General features: G+C 38.9%; 1 protein-coding gene across 6 annotated transcripts in view; it reads left to right on the top strand.

Annotated features, from left to right (window-relative positions):
• Positions 1-21,396, top strand: part of RABGEF1 (RAB guanine nucleotide exchange factor 1) — a 34,543-nt gene extending 13,147 nt beyond the window's left edge. The window contains exons 2-11 of one of the 6 annotated variants that reach the window (XM_008178879.4): positions 2,148-2,332; positions 4,485-4,651; positions 8,624-8,743; positions 12,004-12,024; positions 12,639-12,808; positions 14,820-14,901; positions 16,136-16,268; positions 16,691-16,782; positions 17,549-17,805; positions 19,061-21,396. In XM_008178879.4, coding sequence (XP_008177101.2) covers positions 2,148-2,332; positions 4,485-4,651; positions 8,624-8,743; positions 12,004-12,024; positions 12,639-12,808; positions 14,820-14,901; positions 16,136-16,268; positions 16,691-16,782; positions 17,549-17,805; positions 19,061-19,459 — 1,626 coding nt within the window. In that variant the 3' untranslated portion in view covers positions 19,460-21,396. Of the gene's footprint in view, positions 1-2,147; positions 2,333-4,484; positions 4,652-8,623; positions 8,783-12,003; positions 12,025-12,638; positions 12,809-14,819; positions 14,902-16,135; positions 16,269-16,690; positions 16,783-17,548; positions 17,806-18,732; positions 18,837-19,060 lie in introns of all 6 variants that reach the window. The other 5 variants (XM_008178877.4, XR_010593907.1, XM_008178880.4 and 2 more) reach the window with 5 other exon arrangements.
• Positions 21,397-26,911: the final 5,515 nt, after the last annotated feature.

Genomic DNA, 26,911 nt, shown 5'->3' with positions numbered 1-26,911 from the left:
TAATGATACATGTCTCTCGATATTTTAGTTGCTGAGCAAAATCAAGCACACGTAAAACATGTTTTATTATCCACAACCCTTGTGTGTGTGCACTTCAGAGGAATTGGAAAGACTTTGGTCATGTTCTTTCCCCCTGAAGAATCCTTTCCAATTAAGGGCTACTATTGGATTAAAAATAGATTCAAGAAAAAATATCTAACTTAACACCTTAAATTAAAACAATTTTAAAATAAAAATTATTTTTCACTATGCTAGTTTTCATTTTTGCATTTAACTCAATCTAGTCCATATCAGCTGTGTGTGGTACAGTTCCTTTTTCATGTTCCCTTGCAGTAGTCAAACATCATATTTTAGGGTGGAGGTGTGTGTATGTAACAGGATGTTCAAATCCAAGCTCTAACGTTAATATATGCGTAGTGCTTTAATATTGAGTTGCTTATGTTTAGAGTCTTATGTGAATTTATGTTGGTTTTGTCATAAATGGAGCCAAGCAGTTGAAATTAGAATGACGCTATCTAACAGTTAACTGCTCCATCACTGAAACTGTCCTTGGGACAAGCTGTCCTAACAGAGTAAAGAAATGCACACAATTTATTTCCAATCTGTGAATTTGAGCCAAATTTATTTCTTTTCAAACAATTCAGAGGCTTGAGTCAGTAAATGTAGTTTCATTTGTCTTGTTCAGTATTTCATCAAATATTTTAAAATTCTGAAAGTTGAGACCTACTGCTCGATAATGATACTTTAATACTCTGAGACATTGGTGCAAATACTGATTCTGACTCACTTATATAGTCTCATTGAAGACAAAAATGAGCAGGAAACTAGGGATCTGGTTGCTTATTAAACTCTTGGATCAGTGTTAGATGGTTGTAAATCTGTTCAACAGAAATATTGTCTTACTTACTCCATGCTAAAATGGTTGAGAATATTGGATCTGTGATGTGTCCTATTAGTAGGGCCCTACCAAATTCAGGGTCCATTTTGGTCAATTTCACGGTCATAGGATTTTAAAAATCATAAATTTCATTATGTCAGCTATTTAAATCTGAAATTTCACAATGTTGTAATTGTAGGGGTCCTGACCCAGAAAGGAGTTGGCGAGGGGGGTTACAAGGTTATCGTTGGGGAGGTTGCGGTACTGCTTCCCTTACTTCTGTGCTGCTGCTGGCAGTGGTGCCGCCTTCAGAGCTGGGAATCTGGAGAGCAGCGGCTGCTGGTCAGGGGCCCAGCTCTGAAGGCAGAGCCATCACCAGAAGCATCCCGCAGAAGGATGGCCTGGTATGGTATTGCCACCCTTACTTCTGTGTTGCTGCCTGCAGAGCTGGCCCTCAGTCAGCAACCACTCAGCTCTGAAGGCAGCAGGTCAGAAGTAAGGATGGCAATACCAAGGCCCCTCCCCAATAATCTTGCAGCCAACCAACTCTCTTTTGGTTCAGGACCCCCAATTTGAGAAATGCTGGTCTCCCCGTGAAATCTGTACAGTATAGGGTAAAAGCACATAAAAGACCAGATTTTATGGTCCGTGACGCATTTTTCGTGGCTGTGAATTTGGTAGGGCCCTACTTATTAGTTTGACTTCTTCAGAGACGGTTAGATCCTAAATAGAAATCTAGTAAATACAAATACATCTTGTATCTGTTCATTAAGGACCCATGTATTTTACTGTGTTTGACGTCTACTGGCTTGCACATTGTGTAATCACTCATACCCACATACTACCCTGGTGAGAGTGGACTGTTCTGCTTTCGTAGCCTTTTACGTTTTTTTCAGAGCTGTGTGACTACACAAGGTGCAAGACAGTGAAGAATCAGATCTCCTGTATTAATAGTTGACCTGTACGTAGCACTTTACATTGACAAAAGCTGTACACATTTATATTCATCCTGTGACTGTTCTGGTACTGTATGATTGTATAACCATCAGATGTGGGTGTTCTAACTAGTGAAAATTGCCCTGGCTTCTCTAGCCTTTGTGTTTTTACTACTTGAATTATTCAATAATTAGAGAGAGGGTAGCTTCTCTCTATAAGACGAATGGACTTTTCAAAATATTTATACTTCTTTATCAAAGTATTTTCACTGGATTTCCTTAACATCTGTCAACAAGTTTCTCTTCTGTTCTTTAACCCTTTTCTCTTTAAACAGGAAGAAATGAGCCTAAAGTCTGAACGCAGAGGAATTCACGTTGATCAGTCAGAGCTACTGTGCAAGAAAGGATGTGGTTACTATGGAAACCCTGCTTGGCAGGGCTTCTGCTCCAAGTGCTGGAGAGAAGAGTACCATAAGGCAAGGCAGAAACAGATTCAGGATGACTGGGAGCTGGCCGAGCGGTAAAGATGCCTCTTTATTCCTTCATCCCTTGCAGTCAGATGGCTTTGCCAAACAGTATGGCCATCTTTTATTTATAGTCCTTTTTACCCTTGTTGCCTTCAGTTGCCATGGGCTTTGCAGGAGGAGACAGAATCAAATTTCTGATGCCAAGGAAGAAATTTGTAATTTGTGACATTTTTGCATAAAAAACACTTCAAAAGAGCATTGCTATGTGGTGACTATTGGGCTTTTGTTTTGCTGTCCTTAAATATTCTGCATAATCTACATGACAAAGTCTGGAATTCCATAACTAATACTTGGCAGTGTACAAACTCTTTTTAGGACCATTTTATTTCAGCCTTTTTTCTCAGATGCTGATTAAATACATTATAGCTGATTATACCTCTCAGCTAATATGTTTGTCCTGGCAGTAGCAAGTATTAAAAATGCCACCACCATTTTCAGCATTACCTGAAATTCATAGTTCCTCTACTGTGAAACATAGTCATCAGCATCTTGGTTTTAGCCAATAATTAATACGAAGTTTCAGTTTTAAATACTTTAGTTACTTTATAAGCAAAGTTGGCAAAAGTAAGTCTTGTTTCTTTAATATAGGCTTGTCTACCCTGGGGAGCTATTCCTGATTAGCTATTTCTGTTGAACTCCATATTGGACACTCTTAGGTCTGGTCTACACTAGGGGGAGGATCGATCTAAGATATGCAACTTCAGCTATGAAAATAGCGTAGCTGAAGTCGACGTATCTTAGATCGACTTACCTCCTGTCCTCACAGCGGGGGATCAATGGCCACGGCTCCCCCGTCGACTCCGCTTCCGCCTCTCGCTCTGGTGGAGTTCTGGGGTCGATGGGGACCGCGTTTGGGGATCGATTTATCGCATCTCGATAAATCGATCCCCGATGGATAGATCGCTACCTGCCGATCAGGCGGGTAGTGTGGATGTACCCTTATTCTGGAATAAGCAGAAATAGTTAATCTGTTTTAAATGCACATCCTACCTTATTCCAGATCAGATTTCATGTGTAGTCAAGCCTAGCAACAAAGATTTGTTTTTTTACATTACGGGTGAGAAGATGTTTTTGCTTTATGCCCATTCAATAAATGGCATTTTAGTAACTTCTGCTATCTTCAGCTGGCCTGGAAATGTCCAACTGTGATTTCCAATGCATGTTGCACCACAATTATCCATGCCTCCATTACTTGCAGGCTGCAATACTATAATGCTAAAGTTTACCCTTGAAGGTTGCGTGCATGATTCAGCTAGTGGAGAATGTAGCCACATCTGTCGTGAAGGGTTTGTCTACACTGAAGTTTTTTTTTTTTTTTTTTAACTTTAGTTGATTGCCAGTTAACTTGCATTTGCTACTCCACAAACATTGGTTCCAGCATATGAACGTTTATGGCAGATCCGAGAACTCAATCCTGAATAAATCTCAAACATCTTTGGAATGTCCAAGCTAGAATGTAGACACTGATTAGCTAACTCAAGTTAACTGACAATCAGTTAATTCAAGCTTAAAAAAACCTCAGAAAACCTCATGTAGACATACCCTAACTCGGTGGTGTGCAACCTGAGGCCCGTCAGGGTAATCCACTGGCGGGCCACGAGACAGTTTGTTTACATCGACCGTCCACAGGCATGGCTTCCCGCAGCTCCCAGTGGCTGCGGTTCACTGTCTGTCACCAAGATTGGTATAGACCAAAACAAATTTATAACCTCTAGAGGGGGCAGGTAATAAGGGTGGTGGTATTTTTGTAATTGTCCAAGTACCATGGTGTTGGGCCTGTAAGAAATCCTTTTACGAAGTGATAACTTTTCACTGGGGATGTGGAAGCAGCAGATAAGCTCTTTATGATTATGATTAAAATGTTTAGAATAGTAAATACAATATGCTTTAAGACACAGATAAAACACAATCCCTGCCTTGAAGAGCTACAATGAAGGTGAAAGGACAAAGGTTTTTACTGTGTTGACTGCGAGGAAAGGAGAGATTTATATAATAACAAGGAAGTGATGCTTGGAAGAAGAGTTGATATGGGGGTGACGGAGGAGAACAGGTCTGGGGCGACAGAAAGGGTAGTGGATTTGTCAATGCACGCTAATTTTTGTTGGTGCTAACTAACTAAACAGTCCCAAATTCTTTTAATTTTAGACTTCAGCGTGAGGAGGAAGAAGCCTATGCTAGTAGTCAGAGTACACAAGGGGCACAGTCGCTCACCTTTTCCAAGTTTGAGGAAAAGAAAACCAATGAAAAGACACGCAAGGTGACAACTGTGAAGAAATTCTTCAGTGCGTCTTCCAGGACAGGAGCTAAGAAGGGTAATTCTTATATTTCTTTAACCATTACTGTATAATATATCCCTTTATGAATTTTTAGAAGGCTGTGTATAATGGTTTACCAAATATAAGCCAATAACCACTTTGTATATGGACCTCCATCCTATATTTATATAGTTACAAGGTCATAGTCATCTCCAGTCTTAGAAACAATACAGATAAAACTACTGTTTTGAATCTACTCCACTGTTTTCCAGAACTCCCATGCTGTTTTCTTTGAGGTGCTTTACAAACCGTATGCACAAATAAAGCCTCTAAAACCTGAATTCCCACTGAGTTGTTAGTAGTTCCTCTGATCAGCATACAAGGGAAAATCATAATACCATGGCTGACTCTGTATTGATGGAACTCCTGGATCACTTTACACTATTGACAAGAGTTATGTGTGAATAGTTTTCAGTCTTCCCAAACTATTTGCCACTAAAAAAAGGTGTGAAAGGGACTTGAAATTATAGGGTCTGTAGACAGTGCATACCTGTGATTAACTCAATTAAAACAAGTTTTGCTGGTCTTGGGTTAGTCTAAATTAGTGGTTTTCAACCTATTTTCATTTGTGGACCCCTAAAAATTTTTGAATGAAGGTATGGACCCCTTTGGAAATCGCAGGTTGAAAACCACTGGGTCTAAATGAGCGGTGGTTCTCTTTACAATATACTCCATGTAATTTGGCCACGTTGGGTGTCCCATCCCAAGAAGCTTAGACTAGTTAACAGAAAATGAGTTACCTGCCTTCCTAAAGGTGTTGGGTGAGGGTGCCACACGCTTGCATCCGAGACACTCATGTTTATTAGTTCAAACCTTTATTTGAAGCTTTTCTTGCGATGATAATTACTATTGAAGCAAGACATGACAGACATACAGAAAAAGATAATGGCCAGTTGCCTTCTCCTGGGGTATAAGTCACTCATGATGGGTTTCCCCAATGAAGTTCCAACTATCCTCTCACATTTTAAGACACTTATACACATCCAAATTACATATTTGTTAGTTCTTTCCCAATCACCATTAAGTATTATAATATTATGTATCTTATGCAACTCATACAGTATGCATGTGTAAGCTTCAATTTGCAGGACTTTTGCTGCCCATGCTATTTTCATGTTATTTCTCTTTTCTAATTGGGTTATTACCACTGACCATGCCTACTTTGACCAGGTCACTTTACCTGATATTAGGGACTATTTCTCTAATTGCCTCTTAGCAGCACATTTTGTGTATCTGTTGTCCTCCAATTTAAGCCCATCCTGTGCTCAAAACATTCCCTTTGTCCTGTACAGCAGCAGTGTAAGCAAGTTCACTTAACAAATTAAGAGCAACACTCCACTCATTCAAACAAAGCTGAGGCCAGCCAAGTCATCACAAGTATCAGCTAGATATGTAACCCATTCTTATGACAATTCCCAATAGAGGCCAGGGGGCTGACATTAGAAACTGTTCAGAAGACCTTTGGACCTTTGTTCCCGTCACCGCTTCTTGCGTTAATATATCCCTGAAACAAAGCAAATGGAATTTTCTCCTGGTGTCACTGTTTGTAAAAGATCCTATGAATACAAAGCTGTGCTAAGGAAGTTTGCAGCTGAACCTCTTGTGTTTTTTATCTTGAGTATGAGGAACCTTCGTATTCTTTCTGGCTTGCTTTGTCAAAGTCACTATGAATAATCCTATAAAATGTTACTGAGGCTTCTTTACATATGTTTTATGTAACAAACTATACTGAGGAGCATCTGAAGTCATATAAATATTAATTAGGGCTTCTGATTTTCAGTTTGTTGATAAACACAAATAAAACACTCCTGACACCCACAAAAAAGATATTTTTATCTAAGGGCTTGTCTACACAGAGCAGTAATGCGGAAAACAGGGATGTGATTTCTAAAATGCACTAACCATGTAGACGCTGCTGGTGCACAATAAAGATTCCCTACTACACCTTAAGGTAGCTCTGCTGGAAAAAGAACTATGTTAAAACATTAGGAAACATTACAAAGACTACAGTAGTATATACTGTAATGGGTAATGTCTGATTTACATTACACCTCTACCCCGATATAACGCCACCCGATATAACACAAATTCGGATATAACGCGGTAAAGCAGTGCTCGGGGGTGGGGGGGCGCTGTGTGCTCCGCATTATATCAAACGTGCTTTGAGCCGCCGGTTTCACCTATAACGAGGTAAGATTTTTTGGCTCCCAAGGACAGCGTTATATCGGGGTAGAGGTGTACTCATTACATACAGTATGTGCAAAAGAGCTCTGAAAAACCCTGATTTTTGGATATGTACATAAAACTCAAAAATTGCTAAAAATGAAACAAACCTTAAAAAAACCCAGAAGCCCTAATATTACTAATGTTGTAATGATGTAAATAAAGTTACTAGTTAACTGCCAGGAGTCATAAAAGGTAACCTTAGATGGTACCATGGTACACTTCTAGCAAAGTGATTTACTTTATCAGAGCAAAAGCAAACAATGACCAGCACTTGCAGGGAACAGCTATGATAAACTTTAATGCGAGCACCTTGACAAATGTAGGCTCCAGTAGCGGTGTAACGAGCAAATGTACATATTGGTAAACCAGTGTAATAAATTCCTTCTTGCACAGGACAACAGCCTCTTCACCCAAACATTCATTTTGAGACTTAGCCGTATTAAAAGTGACTTTCAAATCATTTAACAAAACTAACTTTATGTTAGCAGTATGTGCTTAATGTCCACAATAGCCAGACTAATAGAAAATGCAATTTAAAACTAAACTTTAAAAAATGGGCTAAATGCAGGGACTGAATGAAGCATATATTTGAAATGGCTGGAGTAACGATGGTTTCTGGCAAGCATTCACTCTCCTCAAAATCTTTTCAATAAAGATGCATATGGACATGGGTATCCTTTTGACTATGTATAGGCTTGGGTTTTTTTCAGAAACATGATGAGTTTTTAAATTAGTGGACAATTTACTGTTTAGAAGTAATGTTGAAAGTGGGATGATTCCAACTCATGTTAAAGGAGAAAGTTTACAGGAACCTTATTCTTCAAAAATGCTTCCAGCCTGAAGTTCTATCACAACCTTATTGGAAATAGCTGTGTGGAAGGGTCCTGTGGCTCCTGTGACACGGGTTTTTGTTGGAACCAAGGGTCAGCTACATTTTCAATGTGATAATGGCATGGTTTAGGAATTGTAGGGGAATACTCTATGAATAATAATAGATTATAAAATCCTGAGTTTTAGTAATATTCAATAAACAGATGTCTAAATGTTGTGGAAGTGCACTTTTGAAGCAGTAAGCAACACAAAATTATCTGAAGTTTTCAGAACATGTGGTAAGGAAAATTAGGATGGTGTAACCCATTTAAGAAAAATAACATGAATAAACATTGTTTTAAAAAAACAAAGGGAGTTTCTGGAGCAATACAAAGTTTGTTCTTCACTAAATATTTGTTATCCATTGTAGAGTGTTGAAAGAGAAGAAAAATTGCATCATTGTCTTTGCATAGCAATAACTTAAAAAAAGAAACTAACTAATTATGTGATTGTGTGCTTTGGCTTGGACAAATGGCTGATAGAGAACTTGACTCTTGAGGAGGAACTCCAAAAGGCATGGAGTATATTTTCCTATAAAGGAAAGGTGACATTGTGCTGGGTCTCAGTTTTGTAGACACACTGCATATTTCCTTGGGATAAGAAGTGAAATATACTTTGCTTTCACTTTGGAGTGTCCGCCTCTCAGTGCATGAATGCCACCTGGTTAAACACAAAAGCATCTCCAATCCCTGCTGTCTTAACTCCTTGTCCCTGATCCAGAATAGTAACATTCATTCTTCTCATTCCTATGTTCTTCCCTTTCTTTCTTTCTTTCTTTTTTTTTTTTTTTTTTGGGGGGGGGGGGAGTCCTGTTCTCCTTACCACTTGATACTCTTGCTCTTGGTGTCTTGCTTGCTTTTGCATTTATTCCAGCTGCTCAAGAGAGAAACCTTAAGCAAGGACAGCTTGGGAGGGAGCGAAATGCTGATAACATTCTCAGGGACTTGAAGGAGATTTTTACTCCCTCCTGGGAGCTGGCTTCCCCTACTGAAGGTAACACAGCACAGCTTGGAGAGCTGTCTGCTTGTTCTAGTAAGTTTATTTAGTTGGGCTTTGCAAAATCCAAACTAGGGTTGTGCCAGCTATAACTTAGGCCATTGAATATGATGATGATGACAAGAAAGGCAATGCTTGAAATCATTATGTACGTTCTAAAGCTAGTTTATGATAAGTGAACTTTGAACCAACAAGTTGCCTTTAAGAGGGAAAAAATGAAACTCAAATTTCTTAGAAGAGATTTGTTTCCTTGCACAATACTTCAGGAATCAAACTATAAAAGAAAACAAATTTCCGCTTTCTAAAAATAGTGAATGAGTCTGTATGCTTGTTCATCTTTATTTAAAAAAAGCCTCTAAAATGCTGCACTAAAAATAACTATGCTAGAAATGGGACTTTAGTTTGTGTAAATTTGTTTGAATTATACCCAGTAAATTCTCAAAATGTGTCTTCAGGCCATAGTTACATAAATCAGGGGAAAGCAATTTTATGTTTTGAGAGAAGCCACTTTTTTATCATCTGAGTTGAATTATAACAAAATTGACAAAGTAACTGCTCTAGGATCTTGTCCAAAATCTTAGCCATAGTATATTGTTTGACATTCTGATGTTCTGGTCTCTAAAGAAATTCTAAATTGCAAAGTTTATTTATTTTACAGAATATATCGGGTATATACACGTTTGGGGATTTTTTTGGGGAGTACTAGAAAATACTTTTTTTTTCATATTCTTATTCATTGACTTTAGTCCAAGTAATGGCACAGCCGTAGTGTGAAGCAGCTGTAATGCTAATGTTCTGCTATGGCACCCAATTGCCACATAGAAATGAAAGAAAAAGGAGATCTTCATGTAAATGATGTTTATCCTCCTTGTAAAAATGATCCTTAAATCCCCACACTTCTGTTTTTTGTATTGCGTTGATACATCTCCTCTTGCAGCCTCTTCCTAACCTGCTCAAATGGGCTTTATTCCTTTTCTGTGATTAAATTATCAGTAAATATGCATGCTCACTTACTATGGAATAAGTGTAGTAAAGTGTATCACTGAAATCACATATCTTACAGAATGTAGTGAGCAATACACAGTATGCTGCTTTACATGTCTTAAGCCAAAATTTCTGTGTAGACAGTAGTATCAAATAAAATGGCAACTTCGCTGATTCATATTAAATTATTACAAATTTGGGTGCTGTGACTATTAAAGAGTAAAGTTATTTTAAATTAGAGAGCAAATGAAAACAGCTCTCAAATTTTGTAGTCATGTCTGTAGTAACTGTATCGGGATGGAGGCTATTAATATTTTACCTTTACTAAGCTGAAAGTGTCTCTCATGAAGCTTTCTAAACAGAGCTTTTGTAGTCCTTAAACAAAAACTAGAAACAGCAGGATGAGGCTTTTTAGGGATATCTAATCAGCCAAATGTCATACGAATAGATGGATGATAAAACTTCATGCTGATAAATTTGAATACAGAAGGAAACCAATTAGTTAATACTCCACATTGATTTAATGGTGAATTAAAATACATTATTATAAAATTATTTGATATAATTGAGTGAATACTCTTTCAAAATTGGAGCTTTTTTCTTTTTAATTGTATTTTATAAAGTGCATATTCTTAACCAACTAGTTATATGATACTGAATTTAGTAAATTATTTACTCTGTCATGGTAATCTACTAAATTGCATTTGAGTAGTATTCAAATTACTAAGTAGACTCCATTCTTGCATACTGCACAAAAATCTCTGCTTTGGATCTTCAGAATTTTTTTAAATTCCTCTTTATACTTAAACAACAACCTTTGGGTATAAATAGAAATGAATGGATTTGCTTTAGCAATATTGATCTTAACTGATAGAATTCAAATACTTCTATTTATATGGCTTATAAGGAGTAAAATTTTAACACATACTGGTACAGTAACTCCTCGCTTAATGTTGAAGTTATGTTCCTGAAAAATGCTACTTTAAGCGAAACGATGTTAAGCAAATCCAATTTCCCCATAAGAATTAATGTAAATAGGGCGGGGGTTAGGTTCCAGGGAAACTTTACATATGCACAGTATAGGTTTTAAACAAACAATTTAATACTTACACTAACTGCCTTACTGCTAAATGATGAACTAGCACCCGGCGGAGCCCTCAAGGGTTAACATGTTGTTAACGTAGCCTCACACTCTACAAGGCAGCACGAATGGAAGGAGGGGAGACAGCATGGCAGAGAGACAGAGACACTGTGTGTGTGTGCGCGATGCACATTCCCCATTAAGTACACTGACCCCACTCTAAGTACACTGCCTTTTTAAGTAGATCAGCAAGCTGAGACAGCAGCTGCTGCCAGCAAGCTCCCTCCATCCTGAGCTCTGTGGTGTTCCCCCCGTACCCTCCCCCCCGCTCTGTGGAGATGTAAAGGCGGGACGCCCTGACTTATCACCCCTCTTCCCTTCCCCCGCACAGCAAGCAGGAGGCTCCCCGGAGCAGCTCCAAGGCAGAGGGCAGGAACAGCACACGGCAGTGGGAGGAGGGACAGCTGAACTGCCCGGCAATTGATAGCCTGCTGGGTGGCTGCCACACAGGGAACTTGGGGGAGCTGATAGGGGGGCTGCCGGTGCATCCTGATTCCAAGCCCCCACCAGCTAGCTCCAACAGGCCTCTCTTTCTGCAAGTAGTGGACAAAGCAGGCGGCTGCCAAACAATGTTATAAGGGAGCATTTCACAACTTTAAACGAGCATGTTCTAACTGATCAGCAACATAATGAAACAACATTAACTGGGACGACATTAAGTGTGGAGTTACTGTAACTGCGTTACTGCTAATAGTGTCTATACTGATTTCCATCAAGAGAAGACTATATTGCTAATTGAGACGCCCTTGAAGAGTCTCTCTCTTAAACATTGCTGGTCAAATTCATCCCTGGTGTACAACTCCATTGAAATATGTGAAGTTAAACATGAGAGATGAATCTGACATAGTGTTGAGCCTATAAAAATCCTATTGAGTAAGAAACAAAATTAAATATATTAACTTAATGGACAAATTATTTTCCTCTTATTTAAAGGAAATCTTTGGTTTTTTTGAAGTCCTGCATGTATGGCTACTGAGACAGTGCATTCTCTTGTTCTGCATGTCATAAATGGGCTTGTTTGCGTTGAAGATCTGCTTATTAAGAATATTTTCATGTTTTTTCTGTCTCTTTGCTTCTCGCTTTTCATCATGTTCATTTACCTCATCTTACATTCAATCATTCATTTTGACAGTGTTGGCTGGCAGACTGAGAGGTGGGTGTGCTAAACTTGGGTAGAGAAGATCCTATCAAGTTTTGTATGTCTTGTCAAATGCAACCAATATTTTCTGAAGTACATGTTTCCAGAAGAGAGATGTGTGGAAACCCCATGTTAATGTATACATTTCCAGCTTTGTAAACTTGCATCCACGACTGAAACAAATCCCACTAAACAAAGGGTCGGGTATTTCCCATCTGTTGTTGAGCTCCATGTGGAAAACTGGAGCATATTTGGTGTTTCTGCTCTGAGTCAAACATTAAAGCCAGATTCTCACTTACACTAACACTGCTCTGGCAATATAAAGGGGTTTTCAAGTGAGCATGTAACTGTAACTTGCACCGACGTTGTCTCCTTTATACTGTCAAAATTAATGTAAAGGGTCATTAATGTAAATGAGAATCTGGCTTTAAATATTTGTGAATGTTAGCTTAATAAGCAGTTGCCTTTGGTGGGTCAACGTGTCACTATTTAATCCTGCTTTCTTCAGAAAAGAAAAATTCATCTTTACGTATAAAAGTTTAAATTAGGTTTGTCTTGCTGTAATTTTTTAAATCTGATACATTAACTGATTAGTACAATTAATCTCTAATTGTTTCTAATTTTCCCAGCGGAGATTCATGAAGCTAAGGCTCCTAGCCCTTCAATAAACAGGCAGGTCAGCATTGAGACAGATCGAGCGTCCAAGGAGTTTATAGAGTTTCTCAAGACCTATCATAAATCTGGTCAAGAAATTTATAAGCAGTGCAAAATGTTTTTGGAAGCAATGCATCACAAAAGGGTAGGTATATCACATGCATTATATAAGTGACACACATTAAAAATGAGTGACTTAGGCAGAAACAAAAGATTTTAATCCTTTATACAAGGGGTCTGCAACCTTTCAGAAGTGGTGTGCCGAGTCTTCATTTATTCACTCTAATTTAAGGTTTCGCATGCCAGTAATACATTTTAATGTTTTTAGAAGGTCTCTTTCTAGAAGTCTATAATATATAACTAAACTACTGTTGTATGTAAAGTAAATAAGGTTTTTAAAATGTTTAAGAACCTTCATTTAAAATTAAATTAAAATGCAGAGCCCCCTGGACCGGTGGCCAGGACCCCGGCATTGTGAGTGCCACTGAAAATCAGCTCACGTGCCGCCTTCGGCACGTGTGCGGCCGGTTGCCTACCCCGGCTTTATACAAAAAGCTATATTGTCAGTTCTGCATTGAAATATTGATGTGGCTGTAGTGCCACCTAGGGTTGAAATGATACAGCATTCATAAGGCCCTTCAGTTTTGGTTTTTATTTTGTTTGAAGTTTCTCAAGAATTTATTGGTGCTTACTGTAAAATTTGAAAGCTTAAAAAAAGGTGCAAAAAATAACTTCACAGTTTTCTGGGTAAATATTGGGGGACAGGAGGACAGAAAAAGCAACAAATAGAGAAAAGTAAGAGTACTGAATGTAAGCACAGTTTAATGCTGTGGTTTATTTCATGTACTATATATTAGCAGTACATACACTTACACAAGCATGTGTATGCATATATTCCATTACACTGGACTAATTTATTAACATAAATGCAGTATTGGATTTTCTCAAGATAATCAGTATTTTTGTGTAGTCCAAAATTTGGGGAAAATGGATAAGAAAAACAATAGTTTTTATAAAATCTGGGATTTTTTTTTTAAATGAAGGGCATTAAACATTGAGTATCTACTGTTAATACTATTTTCTTGTGTTTCAACTATAGCAATACAAATGGCAACCTGAAAATTAACTGGAATTTCAGATTGTCACCATTTTCATTACAGTCCCCCTCCCTTTCTCTCATTTATAAGTCATAGAAAAATCAGAAGATTTGTGAACCTGTCTCTTACTTTAATAGAAAATAAAGTTAAGTATAAAATGCTTTTAAGGCTCATGGAACTTTAAAATGTTAAAATTATTCCTTTTGTCATTCCAAAATATAAATCATTGCTTTTGCTCCTTTGAAAACTGAGGCCACCCTCAGCTTTCTGTTGCCAGTTTGCTTGTGTGCTTGTACAAACACCACTGAAGCTCTAGGAATTGGTCATCAGCTGAGGAAGACTGCTTCTCTGTCACTACCTGTGTAAATGGTTCTGTCATGAAGTTTTCCCTCCAAGTAATACTTATTACCTTCTTACAGCACAGGTTGCTCTTTCTGTGCACACACATGTGAGCGCATGCTTAAGTTCCATTGACTTAAATGAGACTTAAGGACATGCTTAAAAGCTAAACAAGTGCTTAAATGCTTTGCTGAATAGAAATGGCTTGCTGAATCATGGTCCAACATTAGAAATTAATCTTTGTGTTCCAATGGTTACTGCCATTGTCAGTAGTAACAGCACTTTGCACTTTTATAGTGCCTCCATTTCAAATTGCTTTAAAAATGTTAACAAATTAAGTGTCGCAACTTCTCTCTTAGGTTAACAAACTCTGTTTCCATTTTACAAATGAGAAAATTGAAGCATGAAAAGATTGTGACTTTTTCCGGGTCACACAGGAAGCCTGTTGCAGTGCCCAGCCCCATACTTTAAATACAGCTCCATCATTCCACCCATTCGTGTTTGTGGCATTGAGCAGAACAAATAAACATGGTCTTCAAATCACAATACCAAGAAGATAATTTGTCCTGTTTCATGGTTCAAATAAATCTGTGTTCTGTAGAACTCTTGCTGCTGTTAGATATTTTCCATGAAAGCATAGGTACATGACTACTTCTATGCCATTTACCGTTTGTGTGGCACCATGCTGTTTTTTCACTTAATATCAGTGTTCTGTCCTAGGAATTAAGTATTGAGGAACAATCTGAATGTGCCCAGGACTTCTATCAAAACATAGGAGAGAAATTACAGACCCGTTCAAAAGGTATCAGATTCTTCTTTCTCTCACACCTTATCATTGAAACAGTATAATGTTTAGGCCACTTGCATCTCCTGAATTTCTCATGTTCTCTCTCTCCCTCCCTCCCTCCCTATGTGACATTGTTACTTTTTAATAGTAAACACTCTAATTAGAGCTATTCCAAGTAACATCACTGTATTTAAGATTCTGTAAAGTTTTGCCATCTAAATTAATTGTCAGAGGGTATTTAAATATTTTAAAGAAACCCTGCCAAGTAATAGTTCAGTTCAGAAAACATTTGTTGGGCCATAACTTAAAAAAACAACAACAACAAAAAACAACCACTAAATAGTTGCTGTTTTTAAACTGGTATATTCAGTCCTTTTTAATTTTCTATTTTTTCATACCTATGCTTTCATCTTTCTTTAAACTGTTCTGCAATTTAACTTGTATTATTTGTATGTAATCTATCTATTTATCCAGTATTTGATGTATTCCCTAAACTTGGAATGGGAAGTATCACAGTGAGTGTATTTTGAGTGGCACGTACCTTACTGTAATTATTCTCAAAAACTTTAAGCCTTCTTGCCTCTAGGGGTAGTTACGTGTGCATGGAAGTGCGTAGTAAGTTCAAAAGGCCTCTAGCTCAGATATTTCATACTATAAAATGCATAGCAGCAGAACCAAAATTAAAATTCATAGTGCAGAGTAATATTTCTCAGTCCACTTCTGTCTCTCTCAAGCTTGTCCACAGTGAGTATAAATCTGACTGTACAGGCATGACTATTCTGACCCTTGAAACAAGCCCACTTTCCTTTTGGTTCCTGAGAGGCAGAAACTCCAAAGTTGAAAGCAAAGTATATTAAACGTCTCCACATTGTAAACTGTGCCAAGGAGCATATCCGTTCAGGGATTTAAGTAATTTTTTTTAACCTAGATATTAAACCCCTTTGGAGCTAGGAACCTGTTTGATCTTCAGCTTCATGCCTTGCGTGGCCCTAGACATATGGTTATCTCAGAGCATCCACACTCGCTCCTTATTATTGTATTATTCTTTACTTCTGAAAAGCACTAGATTCGGTACATTAGTACCTATTGTTTAACTCACATTTGACTTGAGCAGTAGAAGAGAATAACTCAGACCTGTGCTGACTCAGTGGTTATTGTGGCCAACTGGCATTAAGTCTTCACAAACAATCCTATGGTTCCATAAACCATCTAATTTACTACGTTTGGGGGATGGGTTTGTATCTTTCAGTTTCCCCAGAAAAAGTTGAGAAAACAATGGACCAGATTGAAAAATATATCATGACTCGATTGTATAAATATGTGTTCTGCCCCGAAACAACTGATGATGAGAAGAAAGATCTGGTTGTCCAAAAGAGAATCAGGTAAGGATTTCTGAAGAGAAATCATCTAGAAGTCCAAAATCGCATGAGTGGTGTCTATGCCACTTATGCCGAAACTAGCATGCAGAAATCTGTGCCCAAGAGTGGCATTAATCTATTAACTGAAGACCAGGTTTTGGATTAATTCTTTTATAGCTTTTTGTTAAGGTAATGGAAATGACTACGCTGCCTTATTTCATTTAAAATAATCATGCACTCGTAGCATATTAATTATAATATAAATATTTTTCTGGGCAGTAATCTAGTTTCCTTAGTGGGTTGAAGTGCTTGCCTTGCCAAACAGAAGGCTCCTCATATGATCGCTTAATTAAAGAAGCTGTTAGCATACTGTTAACCTTTGCAGCTGACCTCAGACAACTTCACCGCTATGGGTGATGTGTGTTTTCATTTGTTTCTCTTGATAGGGCTTTACACTGGGTAACTCCACAAATGCTGTGTGTTCCTGTTAATGAAGAAATTTCAGAAGTCTCCGATATGGTTGTGAAAGCAATTACAGGTTTGTGAACTATAAACTAGCTTATCTTCTCTAAATTAACTATTTGAAGAAGTAAAAAGTACAAACACCTACTTTTTCATAGAGACTATATTTCCTGCTTTAAACAAGTGTCTACAATCGTGAATATTATATACATAAATTCATTCCTCTGCAGAAACGCTTTGGAAAAATCTTGCTTCTGTAACTCGCATTTGTTTCACTGGTATCTTTAGGGGTAGATATGCCTCACTTAGGCCCCAATTCAGCAAAGCACTTAAACCCATGCTTAACTTTAAGCATGAGAGTAGTCTCATTGATAAGGTTGTGATTGGTAAGATTGAGGTGCTTAGCTACCATGCTGAATCAGGACCTTGGAGCATATCTGTCATCATTCCTTTGTGAATCCTAATATTTGTACTGTTTACTTTGTCAACTATTGAGATCAAACAAAACTCTTAGTTCTGCTTTTCAAGAAATGGGTTCAGTTTTTGGATCTGCCACAGACTAATTGGGTGATGTTGGGCAAGTTTCCCACCTATAAAATGGGAATAATATTTCCTTACCTCATGGAAGTGTTGTGAGAATAAATCCAGCCATGTTTACTCAGGAACTAGGTTGAAGTGGGAGGCATATTAATACTTAGTTTTCATACAGCATCAAGTAGAGTAAATTAAACACAAATAGTGCAATCTGATAGCAATCCAGTGGGTCACCCTTTACATATGGATTCACTAGTGTGGGCTTCTGATGACTGGAGATCTAACTATATAGGGTTTTTATCTTACAGATATTATCGAAATGGATTCAAAACGTGTCCCTCGTGATAAATTAGCATGCATCACCCAATGCAGCAAACATATCTTCAACGCTATAAAAATCACAAAAAACGAACCAGCTTCTGCTGATGACTTCTTACCAACACTCATATATATTGTTTTGAAGGGAAACCCACCCCGTCTGCAGTCCAACATCCAGTATATAACCCGCTTCTGTAATCCAAGCAGGTTAATGACTGGAGAGGATGGCTACTATTTTACCAATCTGGTAAGTTCAAGAACAGTGTTGATGCTCTATACAATATGATCATCTGCTGTTTGATCAAGGCATTCCCAGCAAAGGTGAATGTCTTAATACTGAAGGAAGCAGAAAATGGAGTCACAAGATAATGTGAAAGTATTCTTATGAAACAGTGTATTGCTGTTCAGGCTGGAGCGCACTCCCTTTCACTTTTCATTTCTTCTTCTTTCCTCATCTCTTCTAAGTTAGATGAACCAAACAGTGCTCTGGTTTCATAGCCACTTCTTTAACCAGTTCAGGCCTTTGATTCTGACCAGTGTTCTGCTTGTTCAGACCTGGGCAAGCTTTTATTTTGTAAGAAAAGTGAAAGTTCAGCTACCACTTGATTTATGTTAACCTCAAGGATCAGGCATTAAAGATATAACAGATGAAGAACCATTAACTTGTAACAGTTTTGAGAAGGTTGACTGACTACCAGCTATTCAAAATCTGTTGAGGCTCAATTATGCAGCGCTTGTGCATGCACAGTTGCCATTTGCGTCGGTGGGAGTTCATCATGTGAAAGGCCTGCAGGATCAAGTCATTGATAGAGAGGGACAGTCCTGTGGAAGTATCCCTAGAACAGGGCAGGCATGTGTGTTTTTGGCTGAACAAAACTATGAACTTGGATACCCCGGAATTTGCATATGTAACACTTCTACGAGAAAAATGATTTTGTTCTTAATATGAAATACTTCAATGTTTATTCTAAATAATGCTTTCAGAAGGAGAACACTTCAAACTAAGATGCATTCCTCCCATTTACGTTTTTAGAAACAGATTAGATAGTGTAGCATGAAATTATGCTCGGTACATAACTAAAACAAATGCACATAGTATAAAGGCTAAATTAAACATGCTGCTGTCAACTTTGTCTTTTCATTCTTTCACTTACTGTTCTTTTTCAAAATGCAGTGACCCCATAGTTTGCAATGGAACTTCCTCATTCAGTCAGCACACAATTGCTTTGTACAGCCAAGATGACCTGATCTGAGTGGTGTTCTGCAGTTTCTTAAAATGTTAGTTATTTTTATTTTTTGTGAACTGCTTTTTTTTAACCAGGCTACGCTGAGAGGCTTTTCAGGAGAGCAGGAATTTGCTGTCAGGTGATCTATTGAACCATTAAAGCAACCACCATATTGTTTATATAACAGCACGATTAAAATGCAGAACACTTGTTGTTATGGGCTATGACTTGCATCATGTACCCTGCAATGACACACTCTCTCTGTTCTATGTGTAGTGCTGTGCTGTGGCCTTCATTGAAAAGCTGGACGCTCAATCTTTAAATCTAAGCCAGGAGGATTTTGATCGCTACATGTCGGGCCAAACGTCTCCAAAGAAACAAGAATCTGAAAACTGGTCATCTGATGTGTGCCTAGGTGTTAAACAGATGTATAAAAACTTAGACCTCCTCTCTCAATTGAATGAGAGACAGGAAAGAATTGTCAGTGAAGCCAAGAAGCTTGAGAAAGACCTTATAGATTGGACTGACGGAATTACTAAGGAAGTCCAAGATATTGTTGAAAAATATCCATTGGAAATAAATCCAAAAAATCAACCCTTAGCAGCTATTGACTCTGAAAACGTAGAGAATGACAAATTGCCCCCACCACTGCAGCCTCAGGTTTATGCTGGATGATAATTTACCAGGAAAGTATTAACTTCAAAAGGAATTCTTACACACCTATTACTGTTTGCTGCTTGGAAAGGGGAATAAGTTTGAGGCTAAAAAATCAAATGAGTTTAAATCAGTACATTTTTAAAGGTACAATTATTTTGTTTAGAGTGTAATAAATTGTATTTATTTTAGTCAAAGTAGGTTTCTATTAGGCTTTTGTGGTTTTTTGAACTGAATTTAAATTTTCTACACAAAGCCAATGTAATTTTTAAGCAACACTAGTCCATTGACAACTTTTTCCTGAAAGCTTCCTTCTAGGCATGCACTTATGTGTTTTTAAATAATGAGTTTAATTTAAATTAAAGAAGAAAAAGATTAGCAGTACTTCTTGAATAATGCAAGGTTGGGCGTTCTAGCAGAAACTCAAAGGTACCAGTGTTCCAGAGTCTGAATTTATTCTATAGTTGTAATGATGAAAGATATAGTGTAAAATAACTATGTAGAATTGTAAATAGGTTTAAAAAAGTAATGTTTCAACTGTGCATGGCACCGTGTGTATTAGTACAAAATGATATATAAAAATGTCCATTTTTAGCACCTTTTATTTAGTTCAATATTAACTTCACAGTATATAAGGAAGTACGCCATTAATGTATTTTAGCAAGCTGGGTGATGCAACAGAATGAACTGCAGATTTGAAAGCTTGACAGAACTATATCGTAGTATTCATAGCTTTTAAGCTCCTTCTTTATAATAACTCTTGGGATCTGAAAATGGAAATATTTTTTCATCTTAACATTTTCCTCCATTTTTGTCAGTACACTGGTGGTCTGTTGGGTTGCAGGTAGGTGCTGGTGTTGCTTATTTCTAAGAAGAGAAAGCATTGAAGCAGGTTTTGGAAGGAGAGGAAAATGGCAGACTTGGAACATGTGGTGATAGTTGTGGGGGAAATGGCTCAAATGCTCAGCTAACAGTGACTTACTCCCTTTCCTAATACAGTGAGTTTGTATTGTTTAGCCATTTCTCACTGATGGGTTGGGCCTTGACCACTTCCCCCGCCCCTTTCCCCCCTCCACAATCCAGGCATGCATCATATGAACATGTTTTAGAGGCTGCTTTATTAAGAGCATGACTCTGCTATGAGCAAGAAAGAGTACATTTATTTTTACAAAATTGCACTATTCCAGGCTTTAGTGATTTTTTTTTTGAGTGCTGAAAGTGAACAAGTTAATCAAGGTTAATACAGTTCACTTCACAAAAGCTTTACATCACTGTGTACTGTATTTCATGTGAAAAATAACCCGGTAGTCCACTCCACAAAATATGTAACCATTTGCAGATTTTTTTATACTCCAGTGAAACATTTTATATATCATTTTAAATATCTTCCAGTTAATTTAGTCTGCCATGGCTTGTATGTGTACCTGTGATATTTAATGCTTTTCAGAGAGACTTTCCTTAGCTTGGCTAAGGGCTGTTCTTAAGCAACATTAAAAAATTTTCCATCAAGGGGAGGGTACCTATCTCTTCATTGTATTCAATTGCTTTAAAAATACTGATACTTCAAAATTTGCACTGCAATAATTTCAGACCAAAACTGTGACTTGTCCTATTTTTAATTCTCAAATTGCTGTGTTTAACGGTTTGAACTATGCATTCCTAGTGTTTTAAAGGTAACTAATTACCCACATTTCCCTGCAGAGATGCAGCAGTGAGTCAGTTGATCACAAGAAATTACTCTGAGTAGTTACTGTATGTTGATGAGACTCTGCTCCTAGACTGTTTAAGACCTGATCAATGCTTGTAGTGAGTGTTTATTTTCTCTATATACATTAGGTGCTAATTCTGATATCCAGGTACACATTTGTCTCTTTCCTAAAACTAAATAAATAAAAAAAATGTACACACCTTTTAGCTACTGCATACTAAATTGCTGTTAAATAAAAATATGTGCATTAGTCCTTTGTTAATGAGTTCTTCAAAAATCCTGCTTTTATTGTAATGCTGCTGTTGTTTAAATATTTGTTTACTTATGTCAGGCACCTGCTTTTTCCCATATTTGTGGAGGGGAAGAAACATTGGGTGTTCGTGTGCTCTAGATTTTGGATATGAACCTCTGACTTTAAATACATCGAAGAGTCTCAGTAGCAGAACAGTTTTTGACCTTGGAAAAAGATCACTGAAACAGAGAGCAGTGGAGTAGTCAAATGACATGTTTCTTCTACAGTGCTTTTCTAGCTACGGTATTTCAAATTCATTTATCAACCCACCAACGTTCTGTCACAGGAATAAATTAAGTCTCAATTACGTCCCTGAGGTGGGTGAATTTGTTTCATACTCATTTTACAAATGGGAAGACAGGTGGAGAGGTTGTGTGACTTACCCACGGCTCTAGAAGAAGCTGGTGTCAGAGCTGTAAGTAGAACTCAAATCTCTGCATACTTCCTGTGGTAATTTGGGTTCCAGTCTAGCACTTAGATAACTGGACTGTGTCTGCTATGGAAAATAAAATGGTGACAGGTTCTTAAAGCAAATGGCTTAAGATATTTAGCCTTGCCCACGGGCAGACAGTAAACAGACAAACCTATCTACAATGTAAGCTATGTAGATGGCATATTTAAGCAATAATGTACTTTGCACTGTTTAAGATATAAAAGGACGTTTTTCCCGGTCCCAAAGAGATTATAAGGAAGACAGACAGACACTAAAAGATAGGATACATTGGGAAATCCAGAGCAGGAAATAACTTGAAGGATTTTTATATTTGTATTGGCCCACTTTTGAGGAATCAGAGAATATTGAGTCTTTATTACTGCTGGAATAGCAGCAGTGACCATGAACATTTTTCATAGTAAACAGGAGTAAGTACTTGCCAATCAAAATATTTGGCTACCAGATAAGGTCAATATAGGTCACTGAAATGGAGAAGACAGGCTGCTAACATTTTATGTCACAATAACTATGTTGTTAGTGATTGCTTCTCATTTTCATAAGTGTAGAAAATCCGAACCATAGTCGGTTAATGCTACTGAAAATAGTGCGTTCGGGAATCTCTGATCAATGAGCTGAATGAAGTTCTCTTTGAACATGAACCAACTACTTACTATGCCTAGATCAGAGAAGCTACTTTGCAGTAAGAACTGTTACCAAACTATGCATTCTTCTTTTAGTAGTGTCCTATGGGTACTCCATGTGAGCACGTGTGTGCGCCTGTGCACTCTTAACTGGAGTTTGTGATCAGCGGTGTCTGCGTCTGCACCCTAGACACTCCGTGCTCCTGCATGAGGGTACACAGGGAGAGGCTGATCAGCCAGCACTCCAATTCCTTCTCAATCACCTGCAGCTTGAGACAGAGCATTGTGGTGTCTGTTTAGCTAGCCACTTGGCTTGCTACAGCTCTTGCTCATATTTTCTTTATTTAATGGTATTTTCCTTTGATTCTATTTTTTCTGTTTAGCAGAGTTTGTATTTTCTTTTTTTTTTTTCTTTGCCTGATCTAGGCCTGTGTTTGATTTTTCTCAGGCCTCAATCTGCAGCCTCGAGTTTGGGGTATGCCCAAAACCCAGAGCTTCAAAAACCTGTCAGACCTGCAACAGGTCTTTCTCCTGCAGTGATGGACATTCAAGCTGTCTCCCTTGACTTGGGGAGTCTCACATCCCCTCTAAATGAAACTTCTGTGCAGGTTTCAAGAGTAGATCTAAGAAATTGAGGGAGGACAGGCTAAAACTCCTGATAATCAAGCAGTCTGAGACTCACGGGGCCTAGGTCACCCCCCTTGTACATTGAATATGCCAACCAGCTTTGCTCTGGCAATAAGTGAAGACGCTGGGGGCCCTGTGCCACCACTCAGACCTCAAAAGTCACCCCTTTGGTATTGGTCTTAGGAGACCTTGTATCTTGTTATGGGCTCCCATCCCCTCCAGTCCCGATACTAAGCTGCTGGCAAAGAAGCAGTGTACCAAGAAGCCTCCCAGAGTGGCACCAGACTCAGTGCCTTCAAGGCATGAGGCCTCCAGAGTCAAGGCGAAATGCTTGTCACGCACAGTTTCTCAGTACCATCTCCATTATCACCTGACAGACTGACTCCTGAGGATCCCTATACAGAGTCCCGATTGCTCTCCTGACCCCTGTTCCATGAGGACCATCGCACCCTGAATGATCCTGAATCACCTCTTCTAAGCAGGTTTGAGAGAGACTCTTTGCTGGTACCAACTCTTTCTAGAACCTACCCTACCCTCCATCCCTGCCTCCTTGATGGTAACTCATCCTCCCATGCTGCACCATCCCCACACAGATTCAGAGGGTATTGAGAGATTTCCAGATGGTACCAACTTAACATCTCCAGGTACCTCCTCACTAGGCAACCTGCACCTCAGTACCATTACAAGTTCAGGGCCTTCCCCAGGCCCAGTACTGGCCCCCTTTGCTCCTGTGATGGACATGAGATGATACCTCATCTGACTTTCAGGTGTCCATACGAAGGTCCTCTGACTTCCTGCCTCCCTCCCTCAAGGTTCAAATGGAGGAGGAAACATTCAGCAGGGGAAATATCCAGACACACTGGCAAGGACAACCTTGGGGCCCACCCTTATGCTCCACTTCAGTGGGCACAGTGGAACCCAGTTCTACAGCATCCCATCTCATAGAAGGCACATCAGGGCAACAACCAGTGCCCTTGACCCTTGCTTCTCAGGCACATCTCATGGAGGAGTAAGAACCAGCTGAGAAGGAAGAAATACCTCCTTCCCACAAGTCCTCTTCAGCAGATGAGGCAATCATACCTCCTCCACCATCTTATCCCGATGATTTCAAGGCCTTTCAAAACCTGATGAAACATGTAGTGGACAATTTACAACTTCCCTTGGAGGAGATACAGGAACTCCAGCATTCCTTGTTGAACATCCATCATACATCCAAGGCAAGTTCTCCCCAAGGCTGTGCTCATTAACAACACTTTCTTGGCCCCAGCAAGCATAGTGTGGCAAAATCCAGCTCCCATCCCACCTGTGTCGACCACAAGTGGGCACTGAACGACGAGGTATTCCGAGAGAGATGTCTTATGTGGGGTCATCCACAGATAGGTCTCTTTGCAACTCTATCCACTGCAAAGGGCAGATGATTCTGCCTGAGGGGAAGGCACGGCTGCAACTCGATGGGAGATGCCCCAGTCATTCCCTTAGCCTCACATACTGCTTTACACTTATCCTCCACCTCCCTTACTGATCAAGGTCCTAAACAAATTTAAACAAGAAAAATTAGTAGCCATCTTCATAGCACCATCTTAGCCAAGACCTGTGGTTCCCAGAGCAGATCTGCCTGTCCTTGCAACCACCTCTGTCTTCTCCTGCCAGTGAATCTCCTGACCCAGAAGTCAGGATCCATTGCTCAACCAAATCTTTCGACACCTCACCTCATTGAGTCCTCCTGGGAGCCAATACAGAGGACTTTAACATGGGAGACAGGTTATATATGCATCTAGACTAGCCCAGTGCTGAGGTTTGCTGCTGAATTCCAAATGTGTTGGTGTCTGGTACCCCACTTGCTAGACCAGCATACAAAATTAATCTGACTCCTCCATGTTCTAAAGATAGAATTAAAATTTTCATATCATTTAAGTCCAACACCACACAGTGCATGGGTTGAACTGAAGCGTTTACTAGAGAATAAATGATATGCTTCTGATGATGGTATATCTTACTGTGGGACAATAGGTGTTTCAGAACCACCTTATAGTCTTCAACTAAAACAATTACTGAAGCTTTTGGAATTAAATACTTTGAGACTGTCAAAATACACTGTACTTAAAATGTCACTTATTCCCCTTCTGGAAACTGACAGTGAGCTGACTTCAGATCTGTCCTAATAGGCTACAGCTCCCTCTTCAGTGAGTGTATGTACCCTTTTGCACCAGACATTGATCCTTTAAACATTGGTCCAAAATCTGATAAAGCAATAATATTTTTCAGCTGTAGATCTCAAAGTGCTTTACTATGGGGGAGGAGGAAGAGGAGGAGGAAATAATATCCGGGTCTGGCCCGATAAGTGTAGGGCACCTTAAATGCCTCTTTACTCGTACATTTGCAAGGTTGGGCCTTATGCTATGGTGTGTAACTCACAACAGTAGATTATCTATGGCTAATGGGTGGGGTTATGCATTTGGGAAACTTTCGCTGCAAACACTTTGGAGCATCTACTAAATAGGACTGGTGAGCTGCTGAAGAACATACTGTAGACCTTTCAAAAGAGTTACTGAATAACTTTCTTATAGAGTTTCTGTTGAACTGGGCTCTTACTCATAATGCTTTATTGGGTCCTTGTAATTTAGACTTCCAAGTTATAATACTGCTGCAAATTAATGTCTCACCAATGATAAAAGCAACCTGAAACTAGTGTGACTTCCGGAGGATGGAATTGTGTTGTTGAAGGTCCGGACAACTCAGTGAATTTGTGGCCAACAAAACATGGGTTTTCCAGAATCTAAACTTTCTTTTCAAAAAGGAAAGTTCCTACTCCTCCTGCATGCAGAGATAATCTTCCACATGTGAACTAAATATAAATCAATACAGTGTTTTCATATCAGTAAATAGACATAATGGCTCACAGATTAACTAACCTCTCATTCAACTTGATGAAATATTAACTTCAGAGCATTTTGATGATAGTTCACATCACCTATAATTATTTAATGGCTGGTCATTTTAGCACCTGTGATGGGGTTGAGAGCAAAGCCCATGTAAAAGGGAGTTGAAAATGGGAGAGACCAGACCAAGGGCAGAAACAGCAGTGCTTGTAAAGATGAGTATTTGCCCCGTGAGAGAGAATGAATACAGCTAGAAGGTACGGAATAGAGTTTAGTGACTACATAATGGCAATATTCTATCCTTGATCTTTGTGTAAACCACCCCATTGCTATCACGAGGAGACCCATTGTACCCCAGTCTATGGACAGAAGTAAAAATTTAAGTTGGTCCTCTCTACAGAATGAGCTTACCACTTCATTACAGGTCATAGGTAAGGCTAGGACCGTTAGCTGTCACATAGCTAATATCATATTGTATGGTAAATCCAAACATTGCCCTCTACGTAGGGTTACTACATGTCCCGTTTTTGCTGGTCCCTTTTTTTAAGTCCTGTCCTGGCCGGCCCAACATTTTTGGCAAAAATAGGCATTTATCTAAAAAATGGGGTGCGGTGTGGAGGAACATGCAGAGGGGCAAGTGGCAACCCCAGCCCCACGTGGTGGGGGGAGGCAGTTCTCGGATGAGCAACGACCCCTAGCTCCGCATTGGGAGGGGGGTGGGAGGGCTCGAGTGAGCAATGACCCCAGCCCCATGAGGGCTTGGGCTAGCCCCCATCAGTGTCTAGTTTTCCCTTTGGGAAATATGGTAGTCATATCTCTATGGCTCACCTTTAAAAGAATATTAAATATTACAAAGGCAGAAAGCTGTTCAGGTCAATTTTTTGCACGTTTAT

This window comes from Chrysemys picta, chromosome 19, assembly GCF_011386835.1.
Source record: "Chrysemys picta bellii isolate R12L10 chromosome 19, ASM1138683v2, whole genome shotgun sequence".
NCBI classification, from domain to species: domain Eukaryota; kingdom Metazoa; phylum Chordata; order Testudines; family Emydidae; genus Chrysemys; species Chrysemys picta.
The sequence above is the reverse complement of the archived record's forward strand: the minus strand, read 5'-3'. Positions and strand labels throughout refer to the sequence as shown.